The sequence below is a fragment of the Borostomias antarcticus genome, assembly GCF_949987555.1.
Source record: "Borostomias antarcticus genome assembly, chromosome: 2".
In the NCBI taxonomy this organism is placed as follows: Eukaryota; Metazoa; Chordata; class Actinopteri; order Stomiiformes; family Stomiidae; genus Borostomias; species Borostomias antarcticus.
Genome location: NC_140235.1, coordinates 8,737,577 through 8,759,843, shown reverse-complemented (window position 1 = coordinate 8,759,843; position 22,267 = coordinate 8,737,577). Strand labels below are relative to the sequence as shown.

At 45.5% G+C, this 22,267-nt stretch overlaps 3 protein-coding genes across 5 annotated transcripts in view; all 3 read right to left on the bottom strand.

Annotated features, from left to right (window-relative positions):
* Window positions 1-13,059: 13,059 nt before the first annotated feature.
* On the bottom strand, window positions 13,060-14,373 carry gja3 (gap junction protein, alpha 3; the record flags this gene model as incomplete). Its single annotated transcript, XM_084461339.1, has 1 exon — window positions 13,060-14,373. One exon carries the CDS (start codon window positions 14,371-14,373, stop codon window positions 13,060-13,062), a length of 1,314 nt encoding a protein of 437 aa, XP_084317465.1.
* A 4,255-nt stretch (window positions 14,374-18,628) lies between these two features.
* gjb8 (gap junction protein beta 8) lies at window positions 18,629-19,432 on the bottom strand (the record flags this gene model as incomplete). Its single annotated transcript, XM_084461340.1, has 1 exon — window positions 18,629-19,432. The coding sequence occupies one exon, from the start codon at window positions 19,430-19,432 to the stop codon at window positions 18,629-18,631; it is 804 nt and encodes a 267-aa protein (XP_084317466.1).
* A 1,495-nt stretch (window positions 19,433-20,927) lies between these two features.
* cryl1 (crystallin, lambda 1) overlaps window positions 20,928-22,267 on the bottom strand; it is a 38,432-nt gene continuing 37,092 nt past the window's right edge. For all 3 annotated transcript variants that reach the window (XM_084452710.1, XM_084452712.1, XM_084452711.1), the window contains 2 exons: window positions 21,780-21,886; window positions 20,928-21,376 (listed from right to left, as the gene is read on the bottom strand). In XM_084452710.1, the coding sequence (XP_084308836.1) occupies window positions 21,278-21,376; window positions 21,780-21,886 (206 nt within the window). In that variant the 3' untranslated portion in view covers window positions 20,928-21,277. The remainder of the gene's footprint in view (window positions 21,377-21,779; window positions 21,887-22,267) is intronic.

Sequence of the window (22,267 nt, the reverse complement as noted above, 5' to 3'; positions counted from 1 at the left end):
CTGATATGAATGTGCCTCTCTGTGTGCTGGACATGAGTGTACCTGTGTGGTTACGTGAATTGAGCCTGTTGCAGTGTGTGGACAGACCTTCCAAATGATTAAATCAATAATTTCATTAATTATCTTGATTTATTTCTGAAACGAAAGTGAGGTTGTTTCCCCTGTTTTGTGGACAGGGTTGGTAGAAGTGAACAGCGTTAGCGTTCACTGGGTGGAAGACTAAACAATTCAACAATTACTCTTCTGGGATAAATACAGTTCCTATCTGTCTAGCCGTGTTGTAGTACTCGAGTCGCGATTTTCGGGACTCGTGACTCGACTCTGTCTCGGAACATTGGGGACTCGTGCATTCACTGAGTACCGATGACTTGGACTCGGGCTCACGGATTGACTGGACTCGGTAGTTGGAGACGAAAATTAGGGGTAGAATACGCGTTCTGGATCGCACCGCTGTCAGGCGGGTCTTGTCTAGAACTGCGGTGCGATCCATAACGCGTAGGCTACACCCTTCTCTCCCCACCCTTCCTCTCGGTTAAGCTCACTGGGTTGCATTGCCCTGATTTGTCTCTGTGTATGAAATGGGATATAGGCCTACATTTGAATTTGATTTGAGACCATTGAAACTACGGCTGGGTAATGTTAGCTAGCCTAGATGTATTTTGCTCTGGAGCTCAAGTCCCAGATGAATGAAGGTGACGGTCGAGCGGGTATCCTTCGTATTAACAACACTAATCAACTCCAAACTGCCCAAAAAGCAGATGGCTCAATTCTGTAGTTTGAGAGGAATCCAATCTTCACATTTGGTTGATTTTATTGACAGTTCTCGATAAGACCTCTAAATACTACGGAAGAGCTACGGAAGAGCTACGGAAGAGCATTAATAAGGCCAACAGCATTTTTTTTTTTTTTTTTTAAGATTCTGAGTTTAAAGGACAATGCTCGTTTTTGACAACCTGGACCTTATTTACGACATATTATAAGACGTTTGACTCACCGAGATCACTTTGGTGTAGTTCGGAGGCCTGTAGAAGATTCATCCAGACAGATTGATGAAAACAACCGTTTCGCGGCAGAAAATAGATTTTTAGAAGCTGCATTCTCGTTGCCCCGATCACCGCCATTACATGGATATACTGGCTCGCGCTGGATTTTACATTTCTTCTACAGGCCTCCGAACTACACCAAAGTGATCTCGGTGAGTCAAACGTCTTATAATATGTCGTAAATAAGGTCCAGGTTGTCAAAAACGAGCATTGTCCTTTAAAGTCAGAAGTTCTGACTTTTTTCTCAGAAATTCTGACTTAAATCTCAGAAATTCTGACTTTAATCTCAGAAATTTTGACTTTAATCTCAGAAATTCTGACTTTAATCTCAGAAATTCTGACTTTAATCTCAGAAGTTATTTCTGACTTTTTTCTCAGAAATTCCGACTTTAAAGTCAGAAATTCTGACTTTAAACTCAGAAGCTTAAAAAAATAATAAACTCAGTTGTTGGCCCTAATGCTCTTCCGTAAAATACAGAAAACTGGAGCTCAAGAGAAAAAAAAAAGCAGAACGAGAGCTCACGCCTCGCGTAATGATGATTGTTCCACCTGTGTGTAGCTAACGTTACTCTCAAGGTGAATTCCAATCTGAGTGCGCAAACCATCCTTGCGGCCCTTCACACTTGCGGCCTGAGGCTTGAGCACTTATTGACGTCAGTTGGAAGGGCCAGATGGTGCAGGGCATGGATGTATAAATAGAACAGGGCTGAGTTTCCCAGAGGCATCGTAGCGCTACGTTCATCGTAAGCTATGGCGTTCATCATAGCACTACGATGAACGTAGCGCTACGATGCCTCTGGGAAACTCAGCCCAGGGCCGTGAATTAAATGGGACAGCACTTCCAGCGGCGTGCCAACGAATCCCAAGCCAGTTTAGCTCAATGCCCCTCCCACTTCGTTTTCATTGGCTGCCGCGTCCCTCCGACGCAGAGGCTGCTCTGACGCGCTCCTCAGCTCTCCGCTCGGCTCTGCAAATTGACCGACTGACGTCTGTTGTAATTTAATAATAATTTAAAAAGTATGTTAGGTGGGATATGTTTGCAGCATGTGGATTTCAAGATAAATGTGTTATCGGCAAATGTCATCATTCATGTGTGATGCACTCGGATCATGACTCGGATGCACTCAAGCACTGTGTCGGTGGACTGTGGGTATTTTCTGCTCCTAAATCCGCGAAATTGCGGACTTTCGGTAAGTGCGGTTAAAGTGCGCAAAATGGCTCCGTGGCGTGGATAGTGGCGTGGTGGCAAAACTCCGCCCACTTAGGTCAGAGCCGAACACGGACAGTGTACCCCTCTCTGGGCCACCCACCTTCCCCGACCGGTGAAGACCTTGTGTCTCTAGCCCACTCAGGGGCTGAGTTGTGGGGCCCGTGGTGTGGTGGGGAGACTCCGCCCCCTCGGATCACAGCGGGTCGAGGGCAGTGCAGTGACCTCCGGGCAATCTCTGTGCACCCACCGGCACAGACCTTGTGTCTCTAGCTCATCAGAGGCTGAGTTGAGGGTGGCGTGGTTAGTGGCGTGATGGCGAAACTCCGCCCCCTCATGACATAGCAGGTCGGGGACATTGTAGCCCTCTCTGGGCCACCCACCTGCCTTCATCAGTGAAGACTGTATATACCACACTCGGGAGTTGTGTGGTCTGTGGTGTGATGCTACCACTGTAGTCATAAAAGTGTGCCTGTAACTTTAAGAGAGCCAGCTTGTGTTCCAAAATTCAAATTCCATCTGACACTCTGAACATCTCTCATTCACTTCAATGGGAATGCATGCCGACTTCAGACAGCTATCTCTCCAAAAGTATAAATGTTACAGTTTAGATATTGACACCGTAAGGATCATGGGAACATGCTGAACATTTTAATGTATATGAATATGAATATGCCTGTGTAGTGTAAAAACTGTAGCCATGGTGACAAGTTAGAAAATGGGTATGAATTCAGAATTAGCAGGACAAAAGCTAGAGTGCAGCGCCATACGTTTCAATGGGGAACGCAGTTGCCGAACCAATCGTCATACAGCGAAAACTATAAGTCACACAGCTTAGACACGTACATTGTACGAATCAGCACAGTTGTGTGAACATTTCGATGTATAATGTGTGAGCTTTCAAAACTGTAGGAGTGCCAGCAGTTTACAAAATGTGTGAATATTTTCAAAGCAACAGCTGCCACCACTCTAAAAACATGATACTGAACATTCCACCAGCAGTTTCAATGGCACAAAAATTACTATTAAAAGTTAAATTACTAAAAAACAAAAAAAATCTGAATACATCCGGGAAACAGCTAAAGACGAACATTTTAAAGTTTTGAATGAAGTTTCTAGCACAAAGTATGAAGAAGTTATAAAGGGCCAAAAACCTGCGGAGAACAATAATAAAAATAACTAGAAAGTACATTTCCTGAAGAAAATGTGAGGTGGGCTAGCTGCTGCAGCTGTATGTAACAGCTACTGCTAGTACTACTACGGACCGGGCAATCTCCATGCACCCACCGGAGAAGACCGTGCGTCTCTAGCCCACTCAGGTGCTGAATTGTGGGGTCCGTGGCATGGACAGTGGCGTGGTGGCGAGACTCTGCCCCCTCAGGTCAGAGCCAGTCGGGGACAGTGTAACCCTCTCCGGGCCACCTACCTGACTCCACTGGTGAAGACCGTGTGTCTCTAGCCCACTCAGGGGCTGAGTTGTGGGGCCCGTGGTGTGTATAGTGGCGTGCTGGTTAGGCTCCGCCCCCTTGGGTCACAGCTAGTCGGGGACAGTACAGTGACCTCTGGGCAATTTCCATGCATCCACCATTGAAGACTGTGTGTCTCTAGCCCACTCAGGGGCTGAAAAGTGCGTTCTGTGGTGTGGTGGCGAGGCCCCTCAAGTCAGAGCCAGTCGGGGACAGTGTACTCCTCTCCGGGCTACCCACCGGCCCCCACCAGTGAAGATCATGTGTCTTTATTCCACTTTGGCTGAGTTCTGTGCTACCACATTAGTTATAAAAGGGTGCCTGTACCTTTAAGAGAGGCTGCACATGCACACAAATTCAAAAAAAAGCAACAGCTGCCACCACTCTAATCCCAATTGACACTCTGATCCTAGACATGGTCCGCTTCAGACAGCTCTATCGCGAAAACTATAAATGTTACAGCTTATATATTGACACCATGGGAATCCTGAGAACTTGCAGAACATTTCTATGTATAATATGTCTGTATAGCTTAAACAAGTTAGAAAAAGTGTAAAAATGCAAAATTAACTGCTCAAAAGTTACTGCGGCACCATATGTTTCAATGTGGAGCGGAGTTGCCGAACAAATCGTCATATCTCAAAAACGGTAAGTCACACAGCTTAGATACTTACATTGTACGAATCAGCACAGTTGTGTGAACATTTCGCTATATAATATGTGTATGAGCTGTTAAAACTGTAGGCATAGCGACAAGTTAGAAAAAGGGTAAAAATGCAAAATTACCAGCTCAAAAGATAAGAGTGCGGCACCATACGTTTCAATGGGGAGCGCAGTTGCCGAACAAATCGTCATACAGTGAAAACTGTAAGTCACATAGCTTAGATACTTACATTGTACGAATGAGCACAGTTGTGTGAACATTTTGATATATAATGTGTGTGAGCTGTCAAAATTGTAGGAGTGCCAGCAGTTTACAAAATGTGTGAATATTTTCAGAGCAACTGCTGCCACCACTCTAAAAACATAAAGTTTCAGTAACATTCCAAAAGCAGTTTCAAGCCGTTTCAATGGGACAAAAAATAGTTTTAAAAGTTACGTTTCTAAAAAACTATAAAAATTCTGAATGGATCCGTTAAAGAGCTAAACATTATGAACATTTTAAAGTTTGAATGAAGTTTCTAGCACAAAGCATGAAGAAGTAGTTAAGGAGACAAAAACGGGAGAATAATAAGAAAGAAAACTAGAAAATTGCATTTCCTGCAGAAAATGCGTGTGAATGCTGAGCAGCTGAACAGAATAGTCCACCTAATAAAGAAAGAAAGAAAGAAAGAAAGAGAAAAAGAAAGAAATAGTGGGAATATCACAAGTTGGGCTAGCTTCTACAAGCTAGCCCACCTAATTAAGCCTAAGTGTGTGCGTGAGTGTGTCTGTGTGTGACACATTCAGAGTGAGATAGGGTTAGGGTCTCTGAGGTTAAAGATTACCTCTCTACTTTCTCTCTCATCTTTTTCAATCTACTGCTCAAGGTGATTGGAGCCTAGTTTACAACAAATGCAACACTGTTAACCAAAGCCCTTTCAAAAAAAATAAACTACCTTTGCAATGGTGACAGCTGTGTCATTTTTGTTTCATGGTTTTTCCTGCATAGAAGAGACCGTGCCTTCTATAACGCCTGTCTCAATCTGCCTCAGACTCAACCTAGATGATCCAGGTAATGTACACATAAACTACTCTTTGGTGACTCGTGACTCGGACTCGACTCGGGGGGCTTCTTCGATGACTTGTGACTCGACTCGGACTCGAACTCTGGGGACTCAAGACTCGACTCAGAGACTTCTTCAGTGACTCTCGACTCGGACTCAAGCACTGGGGACTCGTGACTCGACTCGGACTCGAGACTTAGTGACTCAACTACAACACTGCTGTCTAGTGTGATTCAAACCCTCAGAAAGGGTTGGCCAGTGGTGAGTGAAGGTTCAGCAGAGAGCTGCCACGTGATTGGCCAGTGGTGAGTGAGGGTTCAGAGAGCTGGCTTCCTCTGGGGTAACACGGGGCAGTCGACGACCGTCTCCAGGGTGACAAGGTGACGGGCAGACACGGCGCTCTGGTGAACGCCTTTATCTGAGAGGTGACAGGCAGGGGGCGGGGCGGGGCGGGGGTTGCATGTCAGGGAGTAGGGGTCAACTTGGTGGCAAAGCAGAGGAGGTTGGGAGGGGGGGCAAACTGGGACGTAAACTAGGCAAAAATAAGGTCCTTTACATAGCTATGGAATCTATATTTAGATGTAAGTAGTCTCCAGCAGAACCAGATGACGAGAGTAGGTGTTATAGGTGAATAGTGTGTTGAATAGCCTGTGAGGACTCATGAACACCCTTTAAACATGTAGCTGTTGTGTGGTTGTTAAATTGTTATTGACTATACTGATTTACAGATTGATAGGAAGGTGTCCATTCAAGAACACTATCAGATCATAGACAACAAGCCAATACTTAAGCTCTCTGTTGTTGTAATATTATAGAGTAATATTACAGGGATGCAAATCAAAGAATCCTGTGAACTTGAATTTTTGAACCATTATCCTAACTTGGGGAGTTCTGGCATATTGCCTATAGGGGGCGCTATGTGCCCGGCCGCACAGCCCCACTGACCACTGTAGGGTTTGGGGGCAGAGGAGGACGCCTCCACTCTTTATTCAATAATATCCCAGCCTCCCAACGCTGTGTTAATATGACACACCTCAGTCTCATCAGTGCTGCTGTGCTGCCCTCCACGATAGGGCTGTCCCAAAAGACAGAAGTGTTTCCCCTTAGTGTGTGAGTGACGCAGAGCGAGCCCCGCGTCCTCAGGCCAGCGTGCTCGTGTTCATCCAGACCCTGCAGCCATGCCCCCCCCCACCCCTCCAAGACCCAGCTAGGGCACAAGGAAGGAGGCTCAGGACAAGTTCAGCTTAGAGTCCTAAAACATTTACATGCAAAAGTTTAAATAGTTGAAAATCAGGCCACTTCATGTGCATTTTTCACAAAGGTGTGACAACCCCATTTTTGAAGAGGCAGCTTTTTTCTTTCTTTTCTATCTGTTAAGAGTTGGCCAGACTCCAATAACTTGTCCCATTGATCTAAAGCTCTAGCGGCCCGAGCGCTCACACACACAGCCCTGCCAGAGTGACAGCGACCGCGCGGGCGTAAAAACATTTTTTCACCCTGGTGTTTTTTTTTGTTTGGGCTCAATCCCCGGTTCTTTCAGGGGGCATAAAGGAAGCGCTGCGCTCAGCAGGGTCATGTGGGCCGGCCCAGGGCAGAGACAGGGGTGGGCCGACCCGGGGCAGAGACAGGGGTGGGCTGGGTCCGGGGCAGAGACAGGGCTGGGCTGGGTCCGGGGCAGAGACAGGGGGCAGACTATAGCTGGCGATTAGGGCCTCTAATGTGCAATGAATCCTTTTTGGAATCACATGATATGAACTAATGTCGCCATTTAATGATAAAACAACAGACAGTGGGAGTTGAGGGCTGGGAGGGTCCAGCTGTGCGGTAGAGGGGGAGGGGGGTGGATGACGCCTGCATTTCTAACGTCGTGGGCCCCGACACAGCGCTCTCGGCCCCGCATGAAGGATGAGAAGAAGCTAAGATATGTGTTCAAGACCAAACCAGTTCAGGGCATCTCAACACAAGCATCTCAACAATTCTCACACAAGCTGTCTGGTCCACTAGCGGCTATATTGTTGTTTCAGCCTCCTGCTCCCTAATAAACTTGATAACAGGGTCTTTCCCACTGGCTCAAATCGGTGATGAAAATATCTGGATGATCCTTGGTGGATAGCAGTTCCCACCACGGCCTTGCCATCACTCTGGGGAGCTGGGCTAGAGGGATGGAGGAGATGGATTATGTTACGTTTAGGATGTTTTGGGGGGACAGTGAAGCAGTGGTGCAGTCTTACAACTCACAGAACTCACTTTCTCAAACAGGGACAGGACCCCAGGCCCAAGGCTGGTCGTGGACAACATAGTGTAGGCAGAGAATATAAATTGTACTAGTCTAGGTGATAATATCAAAGTGAAATGTTCAGCCAAATGTATGATATTAAGACAGGAAATCAATCAAGTTTGCTATGAAACATCCACAAATATGTAAATGTATTTGAATATGTAAGACATCACAGTGATGCGTTTCGTCTGTTTCTTTAACTGACACAAACACAATATTGCATCTCAGTCTTATTGGGCAGTCCAGAGAACAGCAGCATGTGATACCCGAGACGGCCTGTAGGTGTCTCTGTATGGATGGCTTGACCTCACACAAGCATCCAGGGCGGCCTTCACACTGACCCACCGGCGTGTCCACCTCAACTCTCATCACCGCCTCCTGGGACCAGACATCAGGCTCTAGAAGGATGCCCACTATAAAAATCATCCTTCTGACAACAGAGTGACAAATACCTATTTGGTTTTACCACTGTCTTGAACAAACCTTTGTTATCAAAATCAGCTAACTATTACATCTGCTGTATGTCTCACAAACAGTCAATCATGCTCAACACTTTGGCCCCGAACTGGAACTGGAGACAGTCTGCGCTAGACGCTATGAAAACATCATGCTACTCCTGAAATACACAACAGAGGACTGCAGTATTCTGCTGTGGGGCCAGTGTGAATTTGCTGGGTGATTAAAGGCTATTAATAACCCTGTGCGTCTGAGGCTCTGGGCTGGGGTCTCACTGCCCTGCAGGCAGGCTGTGGCTTTCACACTGGGCCCCCTGCCAACAGACCAGCCGCCTCTCAACACTCCCCCAACACCACCTCTCAACAATCCCCCAACACCACCCCTAGCCCCCACCACCACCACTCTCAACACTCCCCCAACACCACCACCACCATCATCTCTACATGAACTCAACAGACCTAGCAGGCCTACTTTCCTTCCAACCCATCATTCCTCTAACTGTTAGTTTTTAACATTTGCTATGCGCTGTAACAATGTGGGTAATTTTGCTAAAATAAATTTACCTTGTTTTTGTAACATTCCATGTGCAAAGGTAACATTGTGACTGTATCCCAATAAGGTGGGACACCTCTGATAAGCACAGGATGGTACAGGTGGACAGCAAGACAGATTAGGCACTGAGGAGGTACAGTAGCCTGGAAGTTGAAAGTGAAAAAAAACCTTGTAAATCCTTGCTTCCAGGCTACTGAGGAGGCTCGCTTGGCCTGGTTGCTGCAATTCACAACAATCAACAATAGGCTTCTGCAACTGACATAAGTTAAAGCTGACCACATGTATACATGTGGTCAGCTTTAACTTATGTCAGTTGCAGAAGCCTATTGTTGATTGTTGTGAATTGCAGCAACATTTTAGCAGTTTAACTGGATGGTTAGTCAGCTAAATAAAACATGACTTTGATTTTGATTTTGACATCGATCATCTTTTAGCTAGGCTACCGTTAGCAAGCGTACAAATAAGATTAACAAATGTAGGCTATTTGTTGGTCATTGGCCGATGTAGCCATTGGCAATGTTTTGAAATCCCACCTTTTTAAAATCCCATTTAAACAACGCCATGCAATGAGCTAACAAAGATCCCCAAGAGAAATTAGCCGACCTTGCTGATTAGTTTCTCATTTATGATGGTGAATCTGAAAATGGTTGATTCTCACAGAGAATCGTCAGCCCAGGTCCGTCTCAGCTCAGAACCAAGACTGCTGGTCCATTCTGTAAATACCTTCACAAGGCATGAGGAGTTAGAAATGACATATTTTTGCCCCTTACATGTTTGTAAATGTTGTCTGTCTACCAGAACCAAGAGATGCAAGATACCCAGTTACCATTCCAACCAAATCCCAGACAGCCCTCCAGCTCACCTGAAGCATATGCAGTTCCACCAAGTCCCAGACAGCCCAGCTCACTCATACCCAACCTGACGCTGCAGGAGGAAACTACACTATTGTCACACATATTGTTTACAATTTGACTATGAAAGTACACCAACTCCCTTTCCTGGAACAGGCTTAGCTAAAGGAACATTCCACTCTCTCTCATACCTCGTGTGCTCCTTATCAAGTCCCTGACGGGCGTATTAATACAGTAGGTCAGGACACTCACATACGTCATAAATCCACCACAACCAGAAGCAGTCTGACGCTTCTCAGGACGACATTGAGACGACTTGCACTGCACAACACAGCCAAGCAACACAGAGACACACTAACATTCCAACCAGCTTGATAGTCAATAGAATTCAACAAGTCAAAGCTAAAGAAACCTGTCAGGAAGACACTTTTTCCTTGCTCTTTTATACTATTCCTAGGGCTCTAAATGCTGACTTCTCTATCCGCTGCTGTGACCTGTAGGAGTGGTGTAACTGCTGCTGAGTCTGTGTGACGGTGCTAAGTGAGTTTGTGATGTTTGTCTCGTATGTGTTAGACTGTGGTAGTCATCTCAGTTTAATAATGTGTGGATGTGTGTGAAGTGTAGTCAGCGATGCGAGGGTGTTGTGTCACTTGCATTTTCGTAACTCGTCTCACAATCTCACATCTTCTCTTGGAATTCAGAGCGATGCAGTGATTCTAAAGCCAGGAGGGCAGCACCAGTCCAGCTGCTGCACACTCACCAAGAGATCTGGTCTGTCTGAACCAGAACAACAGCTCCAACTATTCAAATGTAAATGTTTTTTATTTATTTATAAAACTCAACATAGTATCTTAATTTACTTGCAATTCAATTGATAACTGATGAGAAGAACATGGGCAACACCAGAAATATGGTACAAAAAGTTTATTTAGTAGCAGTTTTGTAAACATTTGAGGTAAATTAACATTTACATCAACTTGTTCTTACAAAATTTCATACACAAGGCACTTCTCTGAAGACAGCATTTAACAGGCTGCTGTTCTGAGTGTGTAGATCCAGTGTGGGTCCTATTCTCTGATTGGTAGAGAAATCAGGCTCTGCACAAGACTGTTATGAACCTAGACCAGGGGCTGGTGGGCAGGTGACCATAGTGGTGTGATATGAACGGTGTTCCTGGGAGTGGTTGTGTGAGGTGAAAGGTCAGGACCAGTCACCCAGCTGGTGTTTTTAAAGTTAGTGTGATTTAAGATTAAACAGAACTTTGAGTGACACAACTATGTTGTGAACACACAGAAAATACTGGAAGCCCGGTCTGTCTAATGTGGTATGTATGTATCAACACATAACATTGAGTCCCTACATTCAAATTAGTTTTAGAAATACTGTCTGTGCTGTGAAGATCGTCTGTTTTTGTTTAAGACATGTTCCTCTCAGGGGTAGAAACATTGGTGAGTCTTCAGTCTCTTTCTCTCTCCAATATTACCTTCATAGAACTGCATATTTTGCCTAAATGTGCAAATTTGATCTATTCACTCAAATGTAAACTTTAAGAACCAAAATAACACATGTGAATAACAGATTTCTGTGGATTGGCACATTTAAATAGTTTAAGTTAAAAGTGAACATAGAGGGGAAACTGCCTGCTGAATTAGAGTAACTGTTAGAGGCAAAGAACTGCATTGTTTCCCCTCTGTGTTGTATTGTGTTTCTAGTACCATTCCTGCCCGTTCCCTCTCTGAGTGGGTGCCAGGTTGAGCAGTGACCAGATAGACAGGACATGGATCAGACAGGAGACTGGGCCTTTGTTTAAAACAGGTGGAGTCAGTGAGAAAGGAGGTTCTAGATCAAGATGAGCAGAACAAAAAAGTAATTGGGAGACACTGCACCCTGGAATAACCCTTGCAATGTCATTTCTTTTGTCCTTTTCATATCAAATAGCTGTTTGGCAATCACAAATTGACCACAGTTACGCAATTTATCATTATTATTCAATTATGTTTTTAAAAAAAATAGCACTTTTCAGAATAAAATCAGTGAAGTAGCACATGTAATGTAAGAGAGTTAGAACTCATCTACTCACAAGTTACTTTCAACACAAAGATGCGATAATTAAAAAGTTTGAGTGATTTTGATGGCAGAAATAAACAGTCATCATTGTAAAAATTTCCAGTCAAGTCAAAAAGCTTTGAGGTTTTTTTGACTGAAAGTAAATTCTGGTTAAAGAAACATCTGAAAATTTCAAAATGTTACAAATTGAGATGCTAAGGGGTGTTCCTCTGTGGGAGGGAGGAGAACTTGCCAGGTGCTGAACATGCTGTGTGAAGCAGGTCTCATATCACTTAAACATAATTATAAGGTATCACTATCTTCTCTTCCTTTCTCCAGATAGTGATGTGATTCAGGTCATAATGGATGCTGGGTCCGTCGAGGACAGAGGCCTGCTGTGAATCAGTGAGTTGTAGAGCAACATTTACAGGCTCCCCTCTATTTACACACGATGGAGAAAGAGCTGTTCAAATCAGATAGATGAGCCACATCCTGAATGTCATTAAAATGAACAGTAATGAAAGGTCATGGTACTGAGGACCTGTAGCCCTGTGGCCCTGTGGCCCTGTGTCCCCAGCATGGAGACAGAGGGAGAGGACTCATCACATGCTGCTTCATCTAGTTGATCTCAAAACAGACGATGATACACAGGAAACCAGACAGTTCTGTGTTACTTTAATCAAAATACTTGGAATGAGTTGATGTAAACATTCAACGTGTCTCTATCCCAGGTAGAAGCAGCCTCAAGACCCACAGAGCACTGAAGAATTTACTGAGTCAGCAACATACTGTAGTGGCGCGGGATCACAGTATCATTCCTATTTGTAAATAATAGGCTCATCAAGTAATAAACATGAACACTGTTGGTAAGAGGACCATGACACATGAAGCCCCTGAAGCCTAAATCTAAGAAAGTAGTTTGGCTTAATAAAAAAAGGAATAAAACCCTGATATATCAAATCTAGTACTAAACCCTCAAGCTTTGTCGACCATCCCAACTCTCTGCACCACAAACTCTGCTGTGTTTCAGCCCGTGCAGCACCTCAGGTGTTCTACAACTCACTGATTGCACCGATCAGAACTGCTGTGACCGGAGTTATTCTCAAAGCAGCTCCAGGTCCAGCTACCTCCTTCACGTTTTTACTGACCTTTTAAAACTTTTCTGTATAAAAATCATTGCGTCTGGGATAGAGAGGTGGAGCCTAAACGGCCAGGTCGTTGGGTCTGGGGTAGAGAGGCGGAGCCTAAACGGCCAGGTCGTTGGGTCTGGGGTAGAGAGGCGGAGCCTAAACGGCCAGGTCGTTGGGTCAAGGGTAGAGAGGCGGAGCCTAAACGGCCAGGTCGTTGGGTCTGGGTTAGAGAGGCGGAGCCTAAACGGCCAGGTCGTTGGGTCTGGGGTAGAGAGGCGGAGCCTAAACAGCCAGGTCGTTGGGTCTGGGGTAGAGAGGCGGAGCCTAAACGGCCAGGTCGTTGGGTCTGGCTCTGACGCTGCTGGTCTTACTGGCTCTGCTGAGCCGCCGGGGGTCGGAGGTCATGGTGGGAGGCGCGTGCATTTCTACTGTGGTGGTGACATGGCCGTCGTCCTGCTCGCTCTTCCCTCCGCTCAGGCTGCCAGCGCTGGAGCTGGGGCAGGCGGGGGGCGTGGCGCCGCCGGTGGGGCGCTCCTTATCAGCGGAGGAGGAGGGGGAGGGGGAGGTGGCCTTCATCTCCCGAGTCTGCTGCTCGGTGGCCAGGTTGGCCCAGTTCTGCTGGGTGGCCAGCCTGTGGTTGTTGCTGCTGATGTAGAAGGAGGAGGAGGGCAGCTCCTCCTGCAGGGCGTCCATCTTGAACTCTTCCGCCGAGGGCGCCGCCAGGGGCGGCAGGAACGCAGCGCTCCCCGCCGACACGCTGGTGTAATTGGTGGAGTAGCTGAGAAGGGGAGGGGCAGTTCTGGAGGCCGAGGTCAGTGACTCAGGCTCTGCGGAGGCGAGGTGGGGTGACCCACGGGCAGGGGAAAACTCGTTCTTCATCCCCTGTTTCACTTTCTTCCACCCAAGGTGATAAATCTCTAACAAATTCAGCAAAAGAGACACGCAAGCCACCACAAGCATAAATATAATGAAAATGGTCTTTTCAGTGGGCCTAGATATGAAGCAGTCCACGGTGTTGGGGCAGGGCCAGCGCGCACACTTGTACAGGGGCCTTAGCTGGAAGCCATAGAGAAAATACTGACCCAAAATGAACCCCACTTCAAACAGGGTTTTGAAAATAATGTTAAACACATAGGTGCGCAGCAATGCACCCCTGATGCGAATTTTGCCATGCTCATCCCTGATGGGTGGCTTCTCCTTCTTATGACCCCCACCTCTTCCTCCTCCTCTTCCCCCTGTGTCCCCTCCTCCATTCCTGTAAAGGAGTTCCTTCTCCTCCTGGAACCTGCTAGTCTTGCGCTGCTCCTCCTCCTTCTCTTTGCGCTTCTCCTCCATGCGGACGATGTGCAGGACGTGGCCCAGGTAGATGAGGGTGGGCGTGGACACGAAGATGATCTGCAGCACCCAGAAGCGGATGTGTGAGATGGGGAAGGCCTGGTCATAGCACACGTTCTCGCAGCCGGGCTGCTGCGTGTTGCAGGTGAAGTCCGACTGCTCGTCCCCCCAGACCTCCTCGGCGGCCGCCCCCAGCACCAGGATCCTGAAGATGAAGAGGACAGTCAACCAGACCTTGCCGATAACTGTCGAGTGTTCCTGAGCGTTCTCCAACAGCCGCCCCAGGAAGCTCCAGTCACCCATGCTTCACGATCTCTAGCCTAGGGAGAGAGTACAGTCTGAATTGAACAGAAGGAGGGAGAACAGGGGGAGGAGAAGGCAGCAGAGGGTAGAGGGGGGGGGGATTATTGTGAAGAAATCGACAGAACATGAATCTTAGCCTACAGTTCAGCCCCAGACGAGAGCTCATGCTGATGATTACAAGTCACCCACTAAAGTTATGTCAGACAAAGAAAACTTAAATCAGGCAAATCATAGAATTGATTTACATCTGGTAAAATATACTGGAAATTCTACACTAAGTCATACAATTCAAACGTTCTGACAAGCATAGAAATATTTTCCAAAGTCCAAAATGTCACAACATTGCTACTGCTAAGCCATTGGTATTTGAATACATTTTCATTCTCCCTCTCTCACTGTGTCTGTCACTCACTCACACGCTCCTACACGCAGTCTCTCTCTCTCTCTCTCTCTCTTTCTCTCTTTCTCTCTTTCTCTCTCTCTCTCTCTCTCTCTCTCTCTGCTCGCTCCACTGGCTGACAGGCATGTGCTGAGATCAACATTATAATGTTCTAAAACAGCAGAGTGAGGATTGTACCCGGGCGGCGGTCCCTACACACAGCTCCCACTGTAGCGCCAACAGGGCCGCGGGGGTCAAGGCTGATCATTCAGCTGATACGTTGATACTGTAGTAGGCTACTCCGTTCACGCGCCTCTAGCCTAGCCTACATTCAATAACTTAGCTTTGATCAGCAATGTACGTATATCAGAGTAGCTATATCTAAAACATGTATGGTTTTGAGTTGTGATCGTGTGATCGTTTAATGGCATTAATCATTCGTAGCAAGTCAATAAATGCACAAATTGATGCTTATACCGGTGCTCGTACACCTCCTGCTGACTCTTGGATAGGTCACCCCGCAAACGTTTTTTTACGGGATTTTTACGTAATTTATGTCGAAAAAATAAAGAAAATAATGCCTTTAAACAGAGACATTTCAAACGTTTGTTTCGCCATTGCAAAACATTTAGGCCTACCAGTCACATGAAACGAAACGAGTTGGCCTTTGTCGCCCTTGTGTAGCGCTTGAACCTGCCAGCACATACCTCGTCTCCCACTCACACCAGCATGGAAATATGAAATAAGGAAAATAGAAATAGAAACTTACTAAAATGTTCTTGAGTTAGGGGTAATAAATCCATCGACTAGGGCTCAGAATGTATGCCACCTGAAAGGAAAAAAAGTAATCAATCAACTTATTTGACTAAATTCAACCCCAAACGTTAACGAATATTATTCCCTGGTCTTAAAACAGACTTTTGTGAGCTAATGTCGTTTTGGAAAAGTAACGTATGCAATTATTTTGAATATCTTTGTGAAGTTCTGGATCCATACAGTAATCTCTAGGCCATGCTGCTACATAAAATGTATCAACATTTCTTACAGAAAGATATTCGCCTAATATGAAACCCCCAAAAGTAGGCTAATTTGTAGCCTTTTAAGGCCATGTTTCCAAACCATAATTCCATATTATTTTATTGCATTTAATGTTGGTGTGAAAGTTAAGCGATCCAGTCATATAGATCTACAGAATTTGGGAGTGATTAATTTTCTCAAAGTATCCTGGCTGTGATTGCATGGCCTCCAGGTCTCACTACATTGTTATGGGTGACGGTAGTGATAAAGAACCCAGCTGTCCCAGAAGATGAACTTGGTTGTAATGAACAAATCCTGTCCCACCCTGAACGAACACTTGACTCATCAGAATCTGACCATCTAATGCTCTACAGATTGACAAGCATTTTACTGTTTTAAGACACTACAAGTTTGTAGAAATTGATAATTAGGCTAAAACGTACTTTTATTAGTCAAAAGAATTAGGATAAAATATTATGTTTTAATGTCTTTTGTGTAATTTCTGTCATTATTATTCCATCCAATTGGCTGTAGGCTGTTTCATGTTATCTTTGTCGTCATTAACTCCCTTTCAAAATAAATAGTCATTGAGTATATTCAGAGAAGGCCTATGGTAGCCTACATTTAAGTTAAGTAGCCTACGTTAAATGTTAAGTATAAGCAATAGGCCTATCAACCGGGTAGAGCCAAGTTCAAATACAAAGGCACGCTGCCTACCAGCCTGACAATACAGAGTGTGCCAGAGGGTCCATTGGCACTATTTAAACATCCCAACCTTTGTTATGCTTATTGTTTGGCTTATTGTTAGGTGTTGTTTTTATAAATTAGGACTGATATCACAGCATAAGACATTTTTGACTGTATTACATTAATCTGGGCTATACCTGCATCACCCTATAAATTCTAGGATGGCAAAATTTCAGGAAAATACCTTATCATACCTTAGACTGGAGATGCCCAACTTAAATATCGAAAGCAATATCCATCTGCCATTGGTGCCATATTTTGAGTGCGTTGAGCATACAGACCTCCCAAGGCGGCAGCAACCCTCCCTCTCCCCCGTCCCCAGATCCTGGCAGCTCTGCCAGCTTACCAAACTCTTTTTAAAGCAGCCAGCCAAGTTATTCATGCATAAACTTCTTCACACGAGGACTCTCGGCCAAACTTGCGCAAGACAGGTTAGTTTTTCGTGGAGATTTGAACTTGGAGATGGAGTTTCGCGACGCGCAGCTGCATCCCGTTCCCAGCCATCGCGACTGTCACATTGTGTGACCATGCATAAGTGAATTCAGAAAGTCATCACCCTGCAGATACACGCCACGCCCCTGTCGACCTCAAACACTCACCACTCAAGCTTCAGTCCTGTGTTGTCATTTGCCAAAATGTTGCAATGTAAATGTAAAAAAAACAATGAGTCCAACTAATGTGTTTGTGGAAAATAAAGTAGCCTAATTACAGGTTTCACTGCTCTTTCCCAAATAAACCCTCGGTTCACTTCAGAAACACATCCTGTAACAGTACTGTTGGGTGCCAAAATAATTATTCAACTGATCAACATGCCGTATCTTTACTTTATTAAAGAGTCTTATCAAATCATGAAAGACTTGGGGGTCAAAGTGCAAGTATGTAATAAAAATACAACAATCAGATATTCCTCATTCAAAAATAACATGCAGTTAGAAACTTTGAGTAATCTGTACATTAATAGTTGTTAAAACGCTAAATCAAAATGTGTTAAAACTTCTCAATTTCCAAATGAGGTTCATACACTTTCAAAATGTTCATTTGCATACGTCCTTTGGCATTTTAACAATAATAAAGTCAATATAAAACCAGATTTTATTTTATTGTATTATTGTTTCAGTAAGACTTTTGAGTGCTTTTCATGATCAGGACTAAACATGAATCACGCCAGTGATCAGACAGTCCCCACCTGTCCATAGGTGACAAAGAGATCGTCTATATACTGTTACAGTGGACATGGTCAACTTCTTTATCTGGTCAGAGCACAGAGACATTTTTGCTTCAAGATCAGCCATGGTTACTCACATTGAAAGGGCACAGAGTGATTAGTTTAGTGGCTAAAATAAGGCACAAGTTGAAAGATGATACCACCAGTTGTTGTGTCGCGTATCCAGAGTCACCATCAGTCTCGCCAACAGAGGGCGCCACTGTCCGTCTTACAGGCGATACTGAAGCGAATGAGCGACTGAATGGTCGGCTACTTTAGTAAATCATTGAGGGCTTCTGAACACCATTTGATTTTATCATATCTATCACTTACAGCTATACCTACTAACTGTCTTCTAAAGCAGGCTCTTCTCTATCAGCATGTTGACCAGGACTGGTATAGGGTACTAGACCAAAGTTGTTGCTTGTCAGTGGTATATCATCGTTAAAAGTTGGCATACATGATAAAAAGGCACAGTTTAGAATTGCTTTGGTACTTCAGTGAAAGCTCACCAATTCTGCCAGGTCCCCACAATTCCCTGGACAGATGGTAATGGCAGCTTTACATTACAGTATGGGGCCAGACAGCCAATGCCTCTGCACGCTCAAACGCAAACCACAAGATGTCACTGCAGACCATGTTTCTGATGAATCTAAAACCATAATCATCAAGTGATGAATCTGAGATTAATACAGGCCCTGAAATCAAATCCCTCCCCAAATTCAAGCACTTCAAACTGGGGCCAATAGTCGAGTGCGGAGGGACACGTCCTCTGAATCAGCAGGCAGAACCGAGGGGACCGGGCCGGTTCTCTCCAGAACACACACACGGCTTTACAGTAAGAGAACACGGACAGGGTTCTAGCTAGTCTTCAGTAGCCTCTCCAGGGCAGGGCAGGGGCCGCTGTTTCACACAGTCTTGTTACTAGAGGAGTCAGTGGAGGACGCCAGCAGCATCTCATTCTTCTTGTTCTGCAGCAGGGTCTTGTCCGGGGTCCCCTGGTCGTGGTGCGTGTAGGAACGGGCTCTTTTGGACATCCTGTTGGAGCACCTCAGCATGGCCTTGACGATCAGGTAGCACAGCTCGGCCACGTTCAGCACCATGCAGATGGCAGAGGAGGCCACCATGAAGATGGTGAACACGGTCTTCTCAGTGGGGCGCGAGATGAAGCAGTCCACCTTGTTGGGACAGGGCCACTGCTCACACTTCACCAGGCGCGGCATCTGGAAGCCGTCGTAGATGAAGTACAGGGCGTACATGAAGCCGCCCTCGAAGATCAGGCGGAAGAACAGGCTGAAGGTGTAGGTCCACCACAGCGGGCCGGTTATCGGGAGACGGCGCTTCTTCAGGTTCTCCAGGTCGTTCTCGACCATCTTGTCTCCGTGGGTGGCGATGATGGTCCTCTTGTCCCCGCGCTTCCTGTAGGCCACGTGCATGGCCACCAGCAGCGCCGGCGTGGACACGAAGATGAGCTGCAGGCACCAGAGGCGGATGTGTGAGACGGGGAAGAAGTGGTCGTAGCAGACGTTCTTGCAGCCGGGCTGCTGCGTGTTGCAGGTGAAGTCCGACTGCTCGTCGCCCCACACGCTCTCGGCCGCCAGGACCAGGATGGTGATGCGGAAGATGAAGAGCACGGACAGCCAGATCTTCCCCAGGCTGGTGGAGTGCTTGTTGACCCCACCCAGCTGGGCGTACAGGGCCCCCCAACTCATCCTGTCTGTGGCTGCTCACCACCTGGGAACAATGGATCACAAGGCGGGTTACAATCGTCACCCTTTCACAGACATCATTAAAATATACAGGGAAGAGAGTGTGAGACAATTGGATAAATTCCTTTATTTCTTGTTTTTCCAGTAATTCAGGTCATGATCCTCGAGGGCTTTACTCTGTTCAACACTGAGTGGCTTCATTCCAGTATCTTGTTGTCCTCAAAATGTAAATAAGTTCAGTAAGTTCATAAGTCTGTCAGGCGATGTGGCCTCTACCTACATGCAGACCAGGCTCCACATGTGGGGTCCGGTCCTGACACTCCCAGGGCCCTGACTGACGGCTCATTTAAAACAGATCTTTTGGGGATGGCAACAACAACACACAGCTGGTGAAAAAAATCACACATTACCATATGTTCATTTGTGATTTTTCACCAGCTGTGTTGTTCCCTTGAAAACATTTTTATTTAATATTTTTGCTTTTGTCTCCATATAACCAGAATTGACCAAATCATGGCTAGCCTATTATCCCCATTCGAGCAGTAACCCCTAGAGATGGCCTTGAGAACACAATACGTTTTTTAAAAAGAAGAAAAAAAGAGAAATTTGAAGTCAATATTAAGCAAGATGTAAATAACGTGTTTGCCGTGGCCTTATAGGCCTATTGCTTTCATATAGGCTTTAGCAATACGTCTGGATTTGAAATTGCCAATCCACCCTCCTTTGATCCAAAACTCTGCTTTATGATTATTAAGTAGCCTATTAGGCTTAAAATACAGGAGTGTGTCATTGTAAAGGCAAATGCAGGTCTACAACAACACAAATCAACTCCATAACTCACCTGTCTCTTTCTCCGAATTTATGAATTAGATCTAGTCCATATATGAAATCTGTTCCGCCGCCTGATGAAGTCCCCGCAGCGCAGGAGTAGTCCGAGGCCGGAGGGCGGCAGCTGACGAGAGCGCTACTGAGACTCACCTGAGATTTATGTTCTCGTGAGGAGGATCTGGCCCTCCTCTTGGGGGTAGGACCAAAGACGCGCGCATCGCTGGACACTGGACAGACGACCAGACCGCAGGAACGGCGAAAACCTCAGCTAAATATAGGCTATTCAAAGTTAGCCCATCCAGTCCATAGTTTGAAATCAATAGGCAAAATTCACATGCACTTCCAAAGAAGCCTACAGGCCTACAGACTCAATTTACAAAACTTTCTCCTAAAATTATCGTTTTCAGCAACCTATAGAACATCTCGAATGCATATTCCACAGATGTCACATTAAGTACGGTTCAATATTTAGTAACAGATTGTCTAGTTAATTTGCTCGTTCTGTCTGCTTCAAGCGTGCTCATGACAATGTTCGTGAGAATATAGTTTACTGCCGTGATGCGCATTATGATAATCAAACTCAGTGGTGAGTGTGATAGCCTGCTTGTATTGATTATAAACAGAATTATGTTTTTTTTTGTACAAAAAATGATCGGTATCAAGGAACGTTATCAAGCATCGTTTATTAAATCAGTAATATGTTGTTTTAGCCACAGTAGGCCTACAATAATCACTAAAGTAATGCAAAATAGTATTAACCTTGAAAATATTAAAATATCACAAATTGTCACATTATTCATTAATAAAATAAGACTCTGAGAAACAGCAGACATACAATTCCATCCTGATCATCATTGTAACAACTGGCCTATATCATTAGCAGGTTAAATCTAGTTGCCCTGAGATAGCATAGCATAGCATCATCCAGAACTGATAGCCAGGGCTCTGTTGGCGTCCATGAGAGGGCCGGGTAGTGGAGGCCAGGAGGGGAGAGGCCCAGACTCCTGCCCAGCCTGGTCATCACTTCTTCAGCTTGGCCAGTCCCATGAGGAGCTGGTCCCTGCGCTCCCTCCGGGCAGACAGGTGCTGCTGGTCAGCGGGGATCAGATCGCTCATCTCCTGGGTCAGACACAGGAAGACAGGAGGACATGATCACAGCTGATCTGATGCTAAACCTCTCAGGGTGTGACCAAAGAGTGCATTTCACACAGTTGAACTGGTTTAATGTGTGAAACATAACGCTTGTGACCAGGGTGTACTCACATGATGGGCTCCACTTGAGTGTGTCCAACGTTTAGACAGCATGATAACATGTGATTGAGTTATGCTTAATTAGCTGGGAGCCCTGCTTAGTTCCAGAGGCAGAGCGATGTGTGACGCTTGACCTGGAGCATTCTAAACTTGAACTTACATGCAGTCATGTCCTCTGTCTGATTGAAGTTAAAACCATAAGACCAACTTTTTCCACTTACTTAAGCTAAAGCTAGGGTTAGGACATCATGTACAAGACTCAAACCCTTACTTGATTGATTCGAGAGGCTGCCTCCCCGGAGAATTCTGGAACAGGTCCAAAGTCCGTCAGCACCCTCCTCATGCCTTCTCTGTATCTCTGGAGATAGTCATCCAGCCCTGGGAGAGGACAGGAGAGACTGTGTCTCGCTCTCGTCTGGACAGATATCCCTGTCTGACTGTGTTAACTAGGAACTCTTCAGCTGCTCCACTCATTTGTTTAGTTCAAACCAGTAATAAACGACATTGGTCCCGTTCATCATTACTGTCCCCCTTTTTACCCCATGATGCACCAGTGTGAGGGTTGAAATAATAACGATACACAGCATTTATCATCATGACCTTCTCCATGGTGTACAATATCTTGGGCTCGGCCTTCAGAACATTCAATGAATACATTTTTGACCTGCCAAGTGACTACAGATGGGAATTAGCTTGCAATCTGGCACTGTACATGCATCAAAAGATGACATTTATGTTTGAATTGTACATTGTCCCTTT